Source organism: Coptis chinensis, chromosome 3 (assembly GCF_015680905.1).
Source record: "Coptis chinensis isolate HL-2020 chromosome 3, ASM1568090v1, whole genome shotgun sequence".
In the NCBI taxonomy this organism is placed as follows: Eukaryota; Viridiplantae; Streptophyta; class Magnoliopsida; order Ranunculales; family Ranunculaceae; genus Coptis; species Coptis chinensis.
Window position 1 is genome coordinate 60,915,083 of NC_141458.1, and position 16,108 is coordinate 60,931,190.

General features: G+C 35.7%; 1 protein-coding gene across 1 annotated transcript; it reads left to right on the forward strand.

The window, feature by feature from the left end:
- Nucleotides 1–1,954: 1,954 nt before the first annotated feature.
- On the forward strand, nucleotides 1,955–10,078 carry LOC147510280 (binding protein). Its single transcript, XM_086602300.1, has 8 exons — nucleotides 1,955–2,142; nucleotides 2,237–2,365; nucleotides 2,453–2,568; nucleotides 2,678–2,759; nucleotides 5,109–5,168; nucleotides 5,282–5,389; nucleotides 9,325–9,370; nucleotides 9,681–10,078. Exons 1-8 carry the CDS (start codon nucleotides 2,077–2,079, stop codon nucleotides 9,878–9,880), a joined length of 807 nt encoding a protein of 268 aa, XP_086458426.1. The 5' UTR covers nucleotides 1,955–2,076; the 3' UTR covers nucleotides 9,881–10,078.
- Nucleotides 10,079–16,108: the final 6,030 nt, after the last annotated feature.

Below are 16,108 nucleotides of genomic sequence, written 5' to 3' on the forward strand. Positions count from 1 at the left end.
TAGACTGTAATATGCTATTCTGTTTACCATATCGCATTCAATGATAAAATTGTCAGGGAACGAATGATGTTGTGGTGTTGTATTAATTTATAAGTGGATCATTAGAGTATTAGATAGTACATTCAATTGGACATCTACGAGGAATCTCCATAATAGAGGATTGAACTAATCAATTTATCAGTATTCATCTGATATGCAGTGCTGGGACATATATTTTGAGAAATCTACTCAAAACCTTTCTACTGCCAGTGGTGCACCTATGCAGGTATATATATATACAAAGGTGTGAGCTAATGGCTCAAATTTTTTAAAGTTTGAAATAGGTAATAGTTTCAGTTCAGTAAATTGCTTAGGGAGTGTTTCCAACTTCTGGAAAGACAACAAAGTGGCTTAGGTATATTCTCTTTTCTTTACTTTTTTGCGATGGAGTAGAAAAAGAGTATGTACAAGATGTAGTAAATAATTATGTGAATGTGGGAGATACAAAGGAGATAACTGAAACTTTTGGTGTCAAATCCAATTCACCAAGAACAAAAAACTTGTTGCGTACTGGGAACGAGTTTTTTTTTTTTTTTTTTTTTTTTACTGAAATACATAACAGGCCCTGTAGCTCTTGTAAGTACTTATAGTTCCTATATATCTCAATCGATGATCACTGCAACTCTAAGCATACATGTCAATTGGAGGATACTGGGGAAATAACTCTCTACGTTTATAAAAAAAAAAAAAAGTCTTCACATTTAAGATCCACAAATAGAGATTTGGACACACGATACCATCGACTGCCATCAGAAAAAACTGATGGGCAGCACAGAGTAAGAAGCTTCGCTGAAAAATTTGCCTAAAATTTATTACTTTTTCCCCAAAAAGGAATTCTTCTTAGAATTAATAGGTGAGTAACAGGACACAAATAATCAAGTCCGAATCAAAATAAACAAATAATTAACAGCTAAAAATCAAAAACAAAATAGTCAACACCCAACAAGCAGATAAAAAAAAAAAGATCAAGCTATAATAACTAGTAAAAATTACCTCAATAGAGTTAAGCTTGCTTTGGTAAAACAGATCAACAAATTCAGGAACACCACCAATATTTCTTCCAATCTTCTTACAAACCGTGCGAAATCAAAATCACAGATCAGCAGAGTAACACCTTGAAATCGATTTTTTCTGAAAAAAATCAAAAGAGAAAGAGGAAAAGAGAGTTGCGGCGCTAACCTGAGAGAGAGTGAGTATGAGAGAAGAGAGTGAGTACGAGAGATTGCGACCTAGGGTTGATTCAATTTGGCAAATGAAGTGGGAAAATTTTGGGCGATTTTCCTCTGGCAAAATATATCCATCTCCGAGATGGATAAATTTTTTCTGCTTCGAGTGAGAAAATTGGGTCACGTGACTGTTTTGCCGGCAAATCACAAAAAAATTTGCCAGGTCCTAAAATGCTACCAAGCAGTGGCAAATAGGTTGTTAAGTGGGAAAATACTGATTTGCCAGCGGGAAAATCAGTTATCAAGCACGCCCTAAGTGTAATGATATAAATGACTACAACGATTTTTTTTTATGTGGGTCAAAATCCAACGGTAGTAAATCGTTGATACGTATCACTAAGAGAATCTAACGGATAACTATAATTGTGCATGTCAACATCAAAAGTACTAATAGGAGAAAGAGTGTGGCAGGAGGAGAGAGAGTATTACAAGTAAAGGCAAAATGGTCAAAAACCCGTAGAATTGGTCAAAATTAAAGAACGTGGCTGGTTAGAGCACAATGTGCAATTATCATGGCCGAATTAAGCAATTACCCTTCCTTTTTTCAGTTCAACTTACAATATAGTGGACAAACGGTAGTGTAATAATGGGCCGTGAACTACATCGTTTGGCCCACTTGGAACTTACAAGGAAACTTGGTCCATGGGCCGTGAAACTGCGAATACCCAAATGGCAGGCATAAAAAATTAGTTGAGGTATGACGTGTCTTAATCGAACATTTTCTTATTATTAATTTCTGGTTTTTGCACATTACCTGTATGATAAAATGTCTCTAAACTAGTTTCATCATTAGACTAAACCGAGAGTAATAATGTTGAGACAATTGGTTAAGAGTGCAACAACTCAACAACCTTGTTTGCACCAATACAATATCCAAGTACGTATACACTTATCAACTTCCCCAGTATGTAATGAGTATTTGTATCACGTTTTTTTTTTATACATTGGTTGTTTGTTTTGCATGGTTGCAGAGATGGTTGCACAGCAGGAATAAAAAGGCTATGGAGCTAATAGCTAAAGGGTGGAATGCTTTACAAGAAGTCGATAGAGTCATTGACTACACTGAACCCACTGACCCTCGTCTCCACCCGCATTTCAGGGTCAGCCAATTTTTTAATTTGTTATTTAAGTTATATATCATTTTTATATTAATGTTTATTTTTATTTTTATTTTTTTTATATGTTAGACTGCCAAGGAGAATTTTGAACTGGCTCTAGAAGTTGATAACTCAAACACACATGCTAGATACTGGTTAGGCAGGTTGCATCTCAAATACCAATGTCCTGGGGCTTGTAAAGCAGTGTGAGCAAATTAAAGTTTAATACATTTTCTCAATTCATGGCTATATGGAAATTAGTTTAGTGGTTTGTTTTCTTATCTTATGTTTCACTTTTTCCTTTTGTGTTGTTAGTGGAGCTGCTTTACTTGTGGAAGCTGCTGATATGGGTGATGCAGATGCACAGTATGAGCTGGGTTCTCGTCTAAGAGTCGAGGTTAGTTCTTTTGTATTGCTTGGTATTTTTAACTTTCACAAAGGGTACCAAATACTGAAGCCCCAAATGTATCATATTTAACTTCCTAAGAAATTTTATGCAAGCACACTGTAAAGATTACCGACACGACAGAAATAGGTATTTGGTTGCACTAACCATAATAAACTTGAGTGCAGCTCCTCTGGTATAAGCTAATGCCAATCAGTTATTGTTTCTGAACACATATACACTCGTCGTTGAAACCATGAATTGCAAGTTAAATGAGTCAACAATCCACAATCCAAATTTGCACAGAATGCAAAGTTGCCAATTAAAAAGATAAACTATCTAAGTTACATTTTTGTACAGTGAGAAAATGTATCAATAGTTAGTAGTCGTCACTGCAACTAATTCAATATGTCATTTTTGTACAAAACAAAATGCAATATGGCTCTTTGTCTTGACGAACAACTAAAATTTGATATGCTGATTGGACTTGTGTAAGAACTGAGGAATTAAATTTGTTAAATGGGAAGTGTTAAGTATGTACGTCAATTGAAACATCTAAGAGTACAGAGGGTGGTTCATTTAGATTTTTAGGGCATCGGAATGTCTCATGCATCCACTCCTACACAATTTGTTAGACCGAACCTTATGGAACAACATTTAATTAACAATTTTCTTATTTTCATTTATTTTGGGCTTGTCAGTTTGAAAAATGGGATTTTGCACCCTCTTCTGCCCGAGATTATTATGGTTTCAATTAATTTTTGTGGTTACTCCTGTTATTTTTTCCAAATATGAGTCAGCACTATGTGTCTTCTAGCTACGTTCATTGTACTTCATGGGTGTGTTTCAGCTCGTGCAACTCATTTCTTTGTTGATATTGTGGGCTGTCACATCCAAGGTTTTCTTACTAGATCTGTCTGTCAAAAATTCATCTAGTTTCCCTTGTTCCACGACCTTCTGGATTCTACCCCTTAGGAAGTTGACAGTATTCTGTTTCATGACACCATTTTCTTACTAAGTTACTATCTAGTTTTAGGTAGTTTATTATTATTTAACATGTCTAGTTGGCCTTTGGCCATGAACAATTCAGTTGTTATATTTTAGAGATTGAAAAGAAGCTGTGGATTTGGGGTCGTTTGATTTTCTTCAAATTTTGTTTTAGGTATATATCAAAATAATAGGTATTCTGTTGGTTGCCAGCTTGCCGCGTCCTCTAATCAAATTCGCATCACTTTAACTAAAAGTTTATGTACTTATTGGTAAGAGGATAGAAATTTCTATTTACAGAGCATTTATCTGGGCCTTATTTCTAATCCACAATCTTTTTTGCTCGTCATATTCAGCTTTACAGTACTTGTAACTACAGATAGGTTTTTAGATATGTGTAATTTGCAGATGATGTAGTGTTACTCAGTGAAATTGCTGAGTAAAATGAAAATGTTGGTAATAGAACTATATGATGATAGATTTTAAGCTTATGTTTAAACTGATTCTTTGGTAGGAAAACTGTGTTGATGGGACACTGAGTTTGATAGGCTCAACTGTCTCAGAGAGATCACATCCGCTGTTCACATTCATGTGTGAATGAGGTAAACTGGTAGAGAGATCGATGAGAGTTTCACCCATTGAGCTAAATGCTTTGGGGATAAGATCATGGCTTATGAAAACAGATGTCTCATAGAGATCTCTTCCACAGTAGATGGCTTTAGATTTTATTTTTGCACTCCAGATTGACCATACTGTATCTGCAGATCCTGATTTCATTTTGTTCCTCTCTTTATTTTCTTTTATTCATATTTCTGTATAGGAATGTCAAGATTCAATCCTTCTGTTGTCACTGGTCAATGTAATGAAAAGTTTAGTGGGAAATTTCTTTGTTTAGATTATAGTGTTGTACTCGGCGTCTTCTTTTTCTTCTTCTCTCTTCACTTTAAAACGAACACTTTTCAGGGGTCAGCAGTGTCGTAATGGTGGGGTGCTCAATTGTTTGGACTAAGTAGTTTTTCGTCCAGATATATGAATACTGAATATTACTAGTTTGTCCAACATGATATATTCAGTTTTTCACGCAATTGAAAGACGCTGAAGCTTGGTTATGCTTGCTTCTTGTACATAATCGTAAAAGGTTACACGGCCATTTCTGGCACTTGATTTTGTCTTTTTGTCTCCTATAAACCTGATGTAACTGTATGAGTATGTCATGCCTGTGTATAATGTATAAGTTTGTTGCTTTAGTATATGAACAGCTGGTTAGTGTGCTCATCTAGTCTAATTCTGTCAGTTTTTCTTAATATGAGCCATTTTTGTTATCTGCTTATCGGTCTCATAATATTTTCTATGCTCCACTTGTTTTTGGCACAGACTGAAGATGGTCAGTCAGATCAACAAGCTTTTTATTATGTGGAAAAAGCTGTTGACCAGGTATTATTTCTTTTTCATTGTATAAATATATAAATATCATGTTTGATTCAAATATATGGCAATTTGGGGACCTCTATCTTGATCATTACTTATTAAAGTTGGCTATGTTGTAGCTGCATCCAGGTGCTTTATACCTTCTTGGTGCTGTATATTTGACAGGGGACTGCGTGAAGCAAGATATATCCTCAGCATTATGGTGTTTCCATAGAGCATCTGAGAAGGTAATATGAGTTGCTTCACCGTTTTATTGATAATTTTAAGTCAGCATATAGTGAAAAAAAAAAACTTCCAAGATATCCTGTGATAAGGGACATTATACATCTAGGCATTGTCAGATGCACGCCACCTAAAAGGTGCCCTCAAAATGTTTGCCTTCTGAGGTTGCCATCCAGACAATTATGTGGATTGCACCATTTTGAATACTATGGCCTTGGCCATGAAAACCTACTTATTCCCCATACCCTAAGAAAACATTGGATTTGAAGTGGCCACTTAGAGTGGGTTTTGTTGGTTGCAAGCATTGACATTAATGCCTCTCTCTCTCTCTCTCTCATTTGAGCATATAAAGAATCACAGAATTAACATTTTGGAAAGAACTCAGAGAAATTAATTAAATGTAAACTTTGATAGTCAGTTGTTCTTGTAGGGTCTATTCCTATTCCTGAATGTGTCATTTCAGTCAATTCCTGATTCTTGGCTAAAATTTATCTTTATATAACTTTTTTATCTTTCTCATTTTCTCTTTAAAAGCTTAACTGAAGGATTTTTGGTTTGCTTTATTTTTCTGTAAGTTTTACGTGGTAGAGTGTATGATTTGTTTCTTCCATGTTAGGGTATCTTAAGTTGAATTATCGTAGCTACTAAAGGCCTTTTGTATATGTGGTCCAAGGTTTTCAAAGAGTTTAGAGACTTCTTTGTACTTTGATGGGTTGGATTGACTATGGGTCTTGGAGGTGGGATGAGGGGTCTGGCTGCCTGTAATTATTTTTTTCCTTTCTTGCTGTAATTTCTTGGTCCCTTCGCCTAACTTTGTATCTCCCAAGCCGGGTAGAAGCAAAAGGCCCTTTGCAAAGTTAGCCAAACCATTGTAATGCTTCTGCAAAGAATCATACAACATTGATGTTGTGGAGTGTCGAATTACCATTTTGTAGGACCATCTCTGTTTTTGTAATCACCTTATGCCGTAGACTGTAGTTGTTGCTCCTCATCATTGTACCTCCACTGCTCAACAACCTTTTTTGCAAGGGGTGCTTCATTGGTGAGGGCTTTGTCTCTACACCTAAGACCACCATTTTCTTTTAGAGAAGATAAACTCTTTTTTCGCCAAATGGATCCCTCGATCTATATCTTAGCTGGCGCCTGGCGATTGGCAAATGGGAGCTAAATCTGACATGTTATTATATATATTTTTTTGTAATCCATATTTTGACTCTACCAACTAATACAAACCCAAATTTTATGAATTATGTTATTTCTTTATAAATTAAACAAGAATTGTAAAATTCAGAGGCAGGATTCTTTTACACCTGTGTTTTCATGGTTATGTCCTAAACGAAAAGTTCGGCGGTAATTGGTTTCTCCTTGCTTTCAACATTCTTGTCGTTTTTATTGTTTGTTATGATTCTTTTTCCTTATATATATATATATATATATATACAGTCCTTCTCTAAAAAGTAGCTACTTAAGTTAACTTAAAAATAAGTACGTAAGTAAAACCTTCACCTAGAAAATGAATTCAACCCTAATATTTTGTAGTTATGAAGCACTCACCATAAAGATTATCTCCACAAAATTTCAATGCATTTGAAAACCTCTAACATAGATAAAAATTGTTGTTATTTTTAAAAAGAAATCTAATGGTCCAGAAATGTCGAGTTTTTGCAATTATTTTTTGCCAATGTTAGAGGTTTCCAAATGATATGGAATTTTGTGGAGATGATCTTAATGTTAAGTATATCATATCCACAAAAATTTAGAGTTGAATTCATTTTCTAGGTGAAGTTTTATTTACGTACTTATTTTAAGTTAACTTAAGTAGCTACTTTTTAGAGAATTACTATATATATATATATATATATATATATACGTGGTCTTTTAAGTTGATTTTGTGATTGTTCGCCCCATTGTGGCTTTTAATTGCTTTTCTACTGCACAACTCCGATGTTATTGATTTGAAGTGATTAGTGTTCATAATTGGTTGGTTCTTCCATGGAGTGGTAGATACTAACATGTCACATATCTTTCAGTCATGCCTTTGCCATGTCCCGTATGTTGTTTGTCAGATTAAGGAAAATATGCCATAGTACATTAGAACTTGATACTATTTGTTTGTTGTGTGATAAGGCGGTAGGCCTATGTGAGGCTTGAGGCGAGCCTCAGAGGCGCTTGAGGATTAAGCCTCAATAAGAAAAAGGAAAAAATATATGAGGGAAGATGAGCTTAGATGATGGAAGATTCAAGATTGTGATTTCTAATAGAATAAGGTGTTTTGATGCTCATAAAATAACCTAATGGTAGTCTTTAAAGTTATGAGGGAGTTTGTAGTCTTTAAAGAAGTTATGAGTGGTTAAGTAATCAAGAAAATGAAAAAAAAAATGGAAAAAAAGTAAAACAAATATAAAAACACGCTCGCTAAAACTCATGAAAGGCTATGGCGCACCTTGACTCGGTGTGTTCTTCTAAACCTTGGTACCACCTTACCAGTATTTGCTGTTAGTTATGGATGTTTCTTGAAGCGTGGGGATTGGAATCGATGGTGTGAGAAAAGTTTCTTGCTAGGGGGTGTGCCAGTAGCTCTTTTGTTGGGTTATTTACTTGTATTTTAAGCTTGAAATAATCAGAGTGATAATTCATCATAAGAGGGATTGTAATTTGTAAAAGAGTAGTAGATCTAGTTATTGGTTTAGGATGTAGTTCAAGCAGCAATGACTAGATAAGTTGTTGCAGTCAATCTATATAATGGAGAGAAGTTTCATGAATCTTGTTTACCTTGATTTAATATATGTAGTTTGAATGTTTAACTTCCTGAAGTTTAGATTGAAAAAGATCAGACAATAATCCATTTTAACCTTGGTGTTACTAAGTTTTTGCTCTTTTTGGCCCTAAGTTTCCTTAAGATTCATGTGTGTAGTCTCGTGATTTTTATTTAGTTCTATATTTTGGTGACCGGGGCATAGGGAATTCATCTGATTGCTTTATTGTCTTTGCGTACTCACCCTCAACTAGAGAGTGACCAGCCCGGTGAAACTCCACCGCTACACGTATCATTAAGGATCTTCTAAAAAGTTCTGAACAATAGTATGATTGACCCTACAAGTTGAACAACAACTACTTGATTTGCGATAAATATCTTTTAGAAAGAGGAGCTTGACTTGCTATTTCTCGTTTTGAACTGTTAGAACTTGCAGTAATTCCTGTATTGATAACTTTTCTATCTTCTGTTTTTTTGTTCCAATACTTTAAAATTAGCTATTAGAAGGTTATGAAATTATAAGTCTCTGAAGAAAGGAAAATAATGTCATCCAACCATTTTGCTTGAGACTGCTGTAAACTCACCCATGCCAGGCCGGGTACATTTAGGTCCTCGTGTCTATGTGTGGTTATCCAATGCACGAAGAATCAAATTTTTGGATTTATTTCCATTAGATTCATTTTCCTGAAGACACCCGTTCAATTAAAATCATCCTTAAAAACAATGTAAACGTTATGATTTGGCATTACCATTCACATTGATTTTTGATGAGTTGTTCAGATGTATGTCCACTACATTCAGGTTGAGTTGATCTTCATTCAGAAAACGGTTTTGTTGAAAATGGTGGATATCATTCAGAAGACGATATGTACAATTTTGTAGTTACAGGATTTCAATTCTAATATTTTTTGTTTATATGGATTTAGAGTACATTATCCTCCACCTCTTCATCTAGTAGTGTTGGTGTCCGACACAGGACAGGGCACAAAATATGTAGTACCCATGCAACAAAGGAAGGTTTTTATTCTTTAGTTACCAACACTGGGATTTATTGACTTGATATTTGATTCGGAGTAGACTTGATGCCTATGTTTCAATTTATATCAAATGGTGGTGTGTAAAGGGAGAGATAGGAGAGTTATAGATTGAGTATGACATCTGATTGTTTAACTTAAATTTCTGCAGGGCCATGCTGGTGCTGCAGTAGCATATGGATCACTTCTTCTAAAAGGTGGGTGTCTATTCAATTGTGTGTTGACTCATTCAATCTACTTGTTTTATGCATACAGCTTTTGTATATGGAAATGGTATAATGATCGTTGCTACGCTCATAAGAAATCTTGAATTAATCAGAACCGGCATTTATATAATGTAGTTGGGATGCATCAGTGCATGTAGGGTTGTTGAAGTCATCATTCCTTAGATCCACTGAAGAGACGAATGTGGTTGATTTGAGTGTTTACATCATTACGTACCTCACATGTACAACTTTCCCAATGGTCTTGTTTGGCATTGCTCTTAATATTGGAATGATGTCTCAGGTGCTGAAGTTCCAGAAGCTTTAACAAAATTTAATTCTAGGAGTGCCTCCACCAAAACGTTGAAGAATGTTGGCAGTTTTGACGACCCTATAGAGATAGCCAAAAAACAATTTGAAATTGCAGCCAGTGTAGGTTGTGATCTTGGATTCCGCTGGTTGAAAAGACTCGAGGATGAAGAGAAGCTTCAAGCAGCTGCATAAAGTCATTAACTTAGCTTTGCTTATTCCTGTCTTTCAGTAGCACAAAAAGTTGAGAAAAAAGAGTTTGATTCTGTTTCCTTCTCTGTAATCTGTATCCCCACCACATGTAACACAAGCTGGCAATCCGGTTCTTGTCCTGATGCACATTTCATTCCAACGTTCTTGAAAGTTGAATGAAAAAGTGTGTATTGAGAGAAATGGTTGGTTCCACATCATACCACAGTAGTTACCAAAGGCGACTCCAACAGGCAGCAGATCACCACCAAATGCAAAGGGCTACCAGGGAAAAAAAATAGGGGACTCTTATTCCTCTCCATATTCACCAATTTAAGCTTAATCCCCTCTCTTCCCTTTTAACAGCCCAATGCCGCTGCCAAATCTTTTAAGCCATTCTGCTTTCGAATTCTTGCTATTCTTTTCCACCAAGAACTTTCCAATTGCAAGTTGTCATCAATTTTGACTCGTCCTTGCCTTCTTAATCTACTACGAGCACTCATATGGATTGCTTCACAGTCAAGTATGCATATGAATATCAGATTAAGGAAGAGGTTTTATGTTACATGTGACGTGTAGGACTGGTCAGTAGTAATTCTCAGTAGTGGGAGTTAGCAGTGAGTTAGTAGATGTTCAGTTAGAATAGGAAGTGGTCTTTCGGTTGGAGAGTGGTTGGTTATTTGATTAGAGTCCATGATTAGTCGTAGGTGATAAGTGATTCCTTATTTTCAGTATTTCAATTGTACTTCACACCTATTTAAAGGGTGAAGAGTATTTTCAGTATTTCAGTTGTAATTCACAGTTCACACCTATTTAAAGGGTGAAGAGTTATCAATAAAGCAAGAAGATAAATAGTTAAGCAGACTTGTGTGATGTAGAGGTCAAAAGCTCCTCCATCAGCCTTATTTCTTACTTCTGTCATTTTATTTGTTGCTTCACCCAATTGGTACTAAGGAGTATGTATCAAAGTGGTATCGAAGCTCAGGGATGGACCAGCGTGTAGAGCACTTGGAGCAAGCTATGGAGAAGCTCTCAACTGGGCAATCAAATCTCTTGAACCGAATGACTGAAATGTTTGAGAAACTCAATATTCATATCGACAAGATGTCTGTTCAATCTGCTAAAGAAGGTGGAGAAACTTCTCAACTAACAGCTCGAGCTGTCTGTTCAATATGCTAAAGAAGGTGGAGAAACTTCTCAACTATCAGCTCGAGTTTCAATTGGGCGGAATGGTGGTTTCAACACTTCATATACGCCTAAGTTTGTGAAGTTGGATTTTCTGCATTACAATGGTGAAGACGACCCAAGCATTTGGTTATACAGGGTGAAAGAGTTTTTTCATATGAACCACAGTCCTATAGAGGAACGGGTGTCATTAGCAGCTTTCCATTTCGAAGGTCCTGCTCAATTGACATACCAAATTTTGAAACAGGAGATGACCGTCATAACATGGAAAGAATTCGAACAAGCTGTGTTTATTCGCTATGGTCCCAACCCATTTATCAATTTTTTCGGTGACTTGGCTAAACTACAACAAGTTGGCTCTGTACGAGAATATCAAAATCAATTTGAGCAACTGCTTGCAAAGGTTGGACATCTTACACAGGAACAAATGAGCTGCTTTGTTAGTGGGTTATGTCCTTCAATTAGAACCGATGTTCAGGCTGCAAGACCAAATTCATTATCTAAAACAATAGGATTGGCTCGTCTTTTCGAAGCTTGTGATAGAGTTCACATTGATTCCAGCGACAAGGTTGCTAGCACTTCGCCAACAATTCCGGTGAAGCAATTAACTGCAAACGAATTACAAGAGCGGTGTTCAAAAGGGCTATGTTTCAATTGCAACGAAAAGTTTTTTCCGAGGCATCATTGTAAAAAATTGTTATTGATTGAGTTGTGCAATGAAGAGGCAGATGGAGACATTGCCATGGAGAACAATGAAAGTGGCTAAAGTTCCTTGTTGTTCATAGTGCCCTTGAGGACAAGGGCAATTTTAAGAGGGAAGGAGTTGTTACATGTGACATATAGGACTGGTCAGTAGTAATTCTTAGTAGTAGGAGTTAGTAGTGGGTGAGTAGATGTTCTGTTAGAATAGGAAATGGTCTTTCAGTTGGAGAGTGGTTGGTTATTTGAATAGAGTCCATGATTAGTCCTAGGTGATAAGTGTTTTCTTATTTTCAGTATTTCAGTTGCACTTCACACCTATTTAAAGGGTGAAGAGTTATCAATAAAGTAAGAAGATAAATAGTTAAGCAGACTTGTTCTGTAGAGGTTGCTTCACACAATTGGTACTAAAGAGTACGTACCATTTTATTAAGGTGTTGCCGCATGCTAATTAGGACCACTGTTAAAGGTTACTTGAGTCTATACACTATAGGAGTAGGTAAGCCACATATGATCGAGTAGGTTGTTATGGTTGTCCTAGAACATGGGCGTTGCCGCGTTGGAAGTTCTATACGTTAATTGAAGTCTAATTGAGTTTTGAACTCCATAGAATGAGCCGAATAGTGGCCATGTTAGGTTCTTCCTACGAATTGCCTACAATCGTGACAACTTAAATATTGCGTAATAATGTATAGAGAAAGCATTTGATCATCTAAATCAGGAAATTCTGGTTCCCTCGAATTTCCAGTCAATATCCAGTTTAAAAAGAAAGCAAAGAAACCAGTCATTTTCCCACTAAGTTCTTTTATTCTTGTCTTCAAGAGAGTCAGGGTTAGACTACTGCATCTGCACTAGGTTTACCGCACAAAGGACGCTGTACGAATACCAACAGGCTACGAACATACCAATTAGAAAAAGGAAAGTTCTTTCATGAGTTGGGTAGAGTACTTGTGACTCAGTAATGTGTCTATACAATCGAGGCAGACATTACTAATTTTGCCTACTTATTTGATCTTCTCTTTTTTCTTTCTATATTTTTTCAGAACACTATACAAAAGAAGTTAGGATTTCTTTACCCATAACAAGAGAAAGAAAACCAATTTTGAGAGGCAACTAAAATTGAAAGAAAACCTTTGCAAAGAGATAAAATTTGTAAAGAGAGAGTAGTGAAGAGAGATACTAGTAATTGTAATCTTCTTTCCCACTATTATTAAATGATTGACTCTTGTGGAATTAGACATCATTGGCCGAACCACAATATATCTTGTGTCTCATTGTGTTACGTTTTTACTTTACATTGCTATTGTTTGTTTAATTTCATAGTTTAGGTTTGTGGTTGTTAGTTATAGTGCAAACTTAGATTTTGATTGGAGTTTAGAGTGTTCATATACAAACTATTTTAGTAGAGATCGATTGGTATTGTTTTCCTTAACAAATGGTATTGGAGCCGTGGTTAGATCAATCACAAAAGTTGTTCCAAACTTTGCTCGAAAATTATTTGATTAAATTTCTAAGAGGAGGTTTAAGTTGAAATAGTTTGTTGAAGATGAATCATTTTATAAACACTCACATGACTAGTCTAAATAGAAATAACTACACAATTTGGAAAACCAAGATGGAAGACATGTTTTATTACAAGGACTTGACACAACCTATTGAGAATGGAAGAGTAAACCGGATGCAATATTTGTGTCCGAGTGGAGCAAACTTGATAGAAAAGCTATTGGGTATATTTGACAGTGGATTGATGATAGCTAATGTATTTTATCATGTATCCCAATAGACCACCGCTTTTAGTTTGCGGAAGAAATTACAAGAACTCAATGAGGAGACAAGAAGGGGAGCATAGAGCAATTCCTGTCACTCAGAGATCTTTGTCAAAGAAAAACAAGAGAGAGGCAAAAGTAGAGATGAGCTATCTCATTCTAGAGGTGATGACAAAAGAAAATCTAGGAATATGAATAGACCTCCTAAGAAAGACTTGTCGTGTTATCATTGCGGTATCTATAACCACCTCAAATATGAATACATAGAATTGAAGAGGGATAATAAGACTAGTACCGTACATGAAGACAAGTTTGAGATGAAAGAAAACACCACCGGCCGAGACTCTACTGTCATAGCTTCAAAAGGTAAAGTAGGGATTGTGTCAAATTGTAGTGAGTTATGCTTGAGCACTTCATGCCAGGGTACAGAGTGGGTGGTAGATATATGAGCTTCCTATCACGTCACACCCCACAAAAGTTTCGTCACTATCTACAAATCGGGTGATTTTGGTGAGGTGAAGATAGGCAACAATGGAGTTGCAAGAATTACAGGAATTGGTGATGTTCATGTCGAAACTAGTGTCAATTATACCTTGACACTCAAGGATGTAAGACATGTTCCTGATCTTCGACTAAGCTTAATTTTTGCTGGAAAGTTATATGATGATAGTTTCCAGAGCTCGTTTGGTAATGGGGTATGAAAATTAAGCATACATTTATTTGTGGTAGCGAAAGGGAAGAAGTGTTGTTCGCTTTACAAGACACAAACTAGTTTGTGTAAAACAGAGTTAAATGCGGCACAAGAAGAAGCTTTTTCCGAACTATGACATAAGAGATTGTGTCATATGAGAGAGAAAGACATAGAAGTTCTTACCAAGCAAAAGATGTTGTCAAACATCAAAGATATGCATTTAAATAGATGTACTCATTGTTTGGTTGGAAAACGACATTGAGTACGTAACATTCCAAAGATCCCCCTCTCACTGCAAAATGAAGTCCTACGGGGGAGTTTTATATTTCTTGACTTTCATTGATAATGTTTCAAGAAAGGTATGGGCATATGGTTTGAAGATCAAGGATGAGGTTCTCAGTGTGTTCAAGACTTTTCATAGTATGGTGGAAAGAGAGACCGGGGAAGTTTTTGAAGTGTATCCGTTTAGATAATGGGGGAGAATACATTGGCCCGTTTGAAGAATATTACAAGAGTCATGAGATTCATCATGAGCAGACAGTGCCCAAGACACCGCAACACAATGGTATGCAGTAACTAAAAATATTTTTCCATTTTACAATATGATTTAAATTACGAACTTGATAATAGTTAATACACAACCAAACTGATCACATCAAACTAGTTAATAATACAAAAAATAAATAGAACTCCTCAGATCAATCAATATATTCGAAAAGTTTGTTCAAGAATTAACATAAGAGAGCCATTTAAAAAAGAAATGAAGCAATAATTAAAATAGTTAAGAGAATATTAAATCCTAATACTAATAATCATATAGTAAATTATAACAATATCACTATAGTGAATTCAAGTGATTTTGATAGAGATCCATACATGAAAGAAACGAAAAGTGAGTGAAAGAGACGAAGAGCTCAGTCCTCACTAAGGGTGTGTTTGTTAAATTTTAACTCATGGAAAGGAAAGGAAATAAAATGGGTGGTCCACTATGGAATGGAATGGAAATGAAATAATTTTAAATGGTATGTGTTTGGTAAACTGGGGAAAGGAATAATCATGTTTGTTTGCAAAAGCTATGGAAAGGAATAATTGTATTGTTGGGTCATGGGTGTATTAGTAGTAAGTCCCTATCTATCTATTTCCTTTCCTTTTCTTTCCACAAAATTTTCAGGGGTTAGCTAAGGACACAAAACCATTTCCATTTCCATGATTTTGTTTCCATATGGAAAAGCCCATTTCCTTTCCATGGGTAAACAAACGCCTTAAAAACTATGGAAAAGGTGAACCACTCTTATTTTCCTTTCCTTTCCATAGTGTTTCCATCATAACAAACACACCCTAAACTTTCTTTGTTCATTAAACTATTTTTGGTCAAGCTTACCTACTGAAAGAGACGAAAAGTGACTACTCTCAATATAGCAAATAGTGCCGAATTTACTTTCTTCGCTTATTCCCACACCCATAGCAGTCAAACTTAACAACATTCATCACCTCATTAAATGAACAACACCTGTTGATGATCTTAGCAAAAAAATCTACAAAACCAAGGGTCCCCAAAATAAAAAACTCAAATAACAATATTTAATGGGTTTTGGATTGTTAGCCCCAAATCTAATGCATTTATATATATTTTTAAATACTTTTAAAAAGGTCCCCCCTAGCTAGTACACCAGGCTTCAACCGTCGTGACATAGCCCCATTGGGGAGCTTGCGTTGCATCGCTAAACTATCTTAACATGTTTTACACTCTGTTCATTTTAATCCTCTAAGTCTCTTAACTGAAACTCCGAGCTTTTGCTTCTATCAAAATGCAAAATTTGTTTCCCTTAGCTACCAAAGTTTCCACACCCGTCTTTCTCCAACCTTTTTACTTAATGAAACAATCACAACACT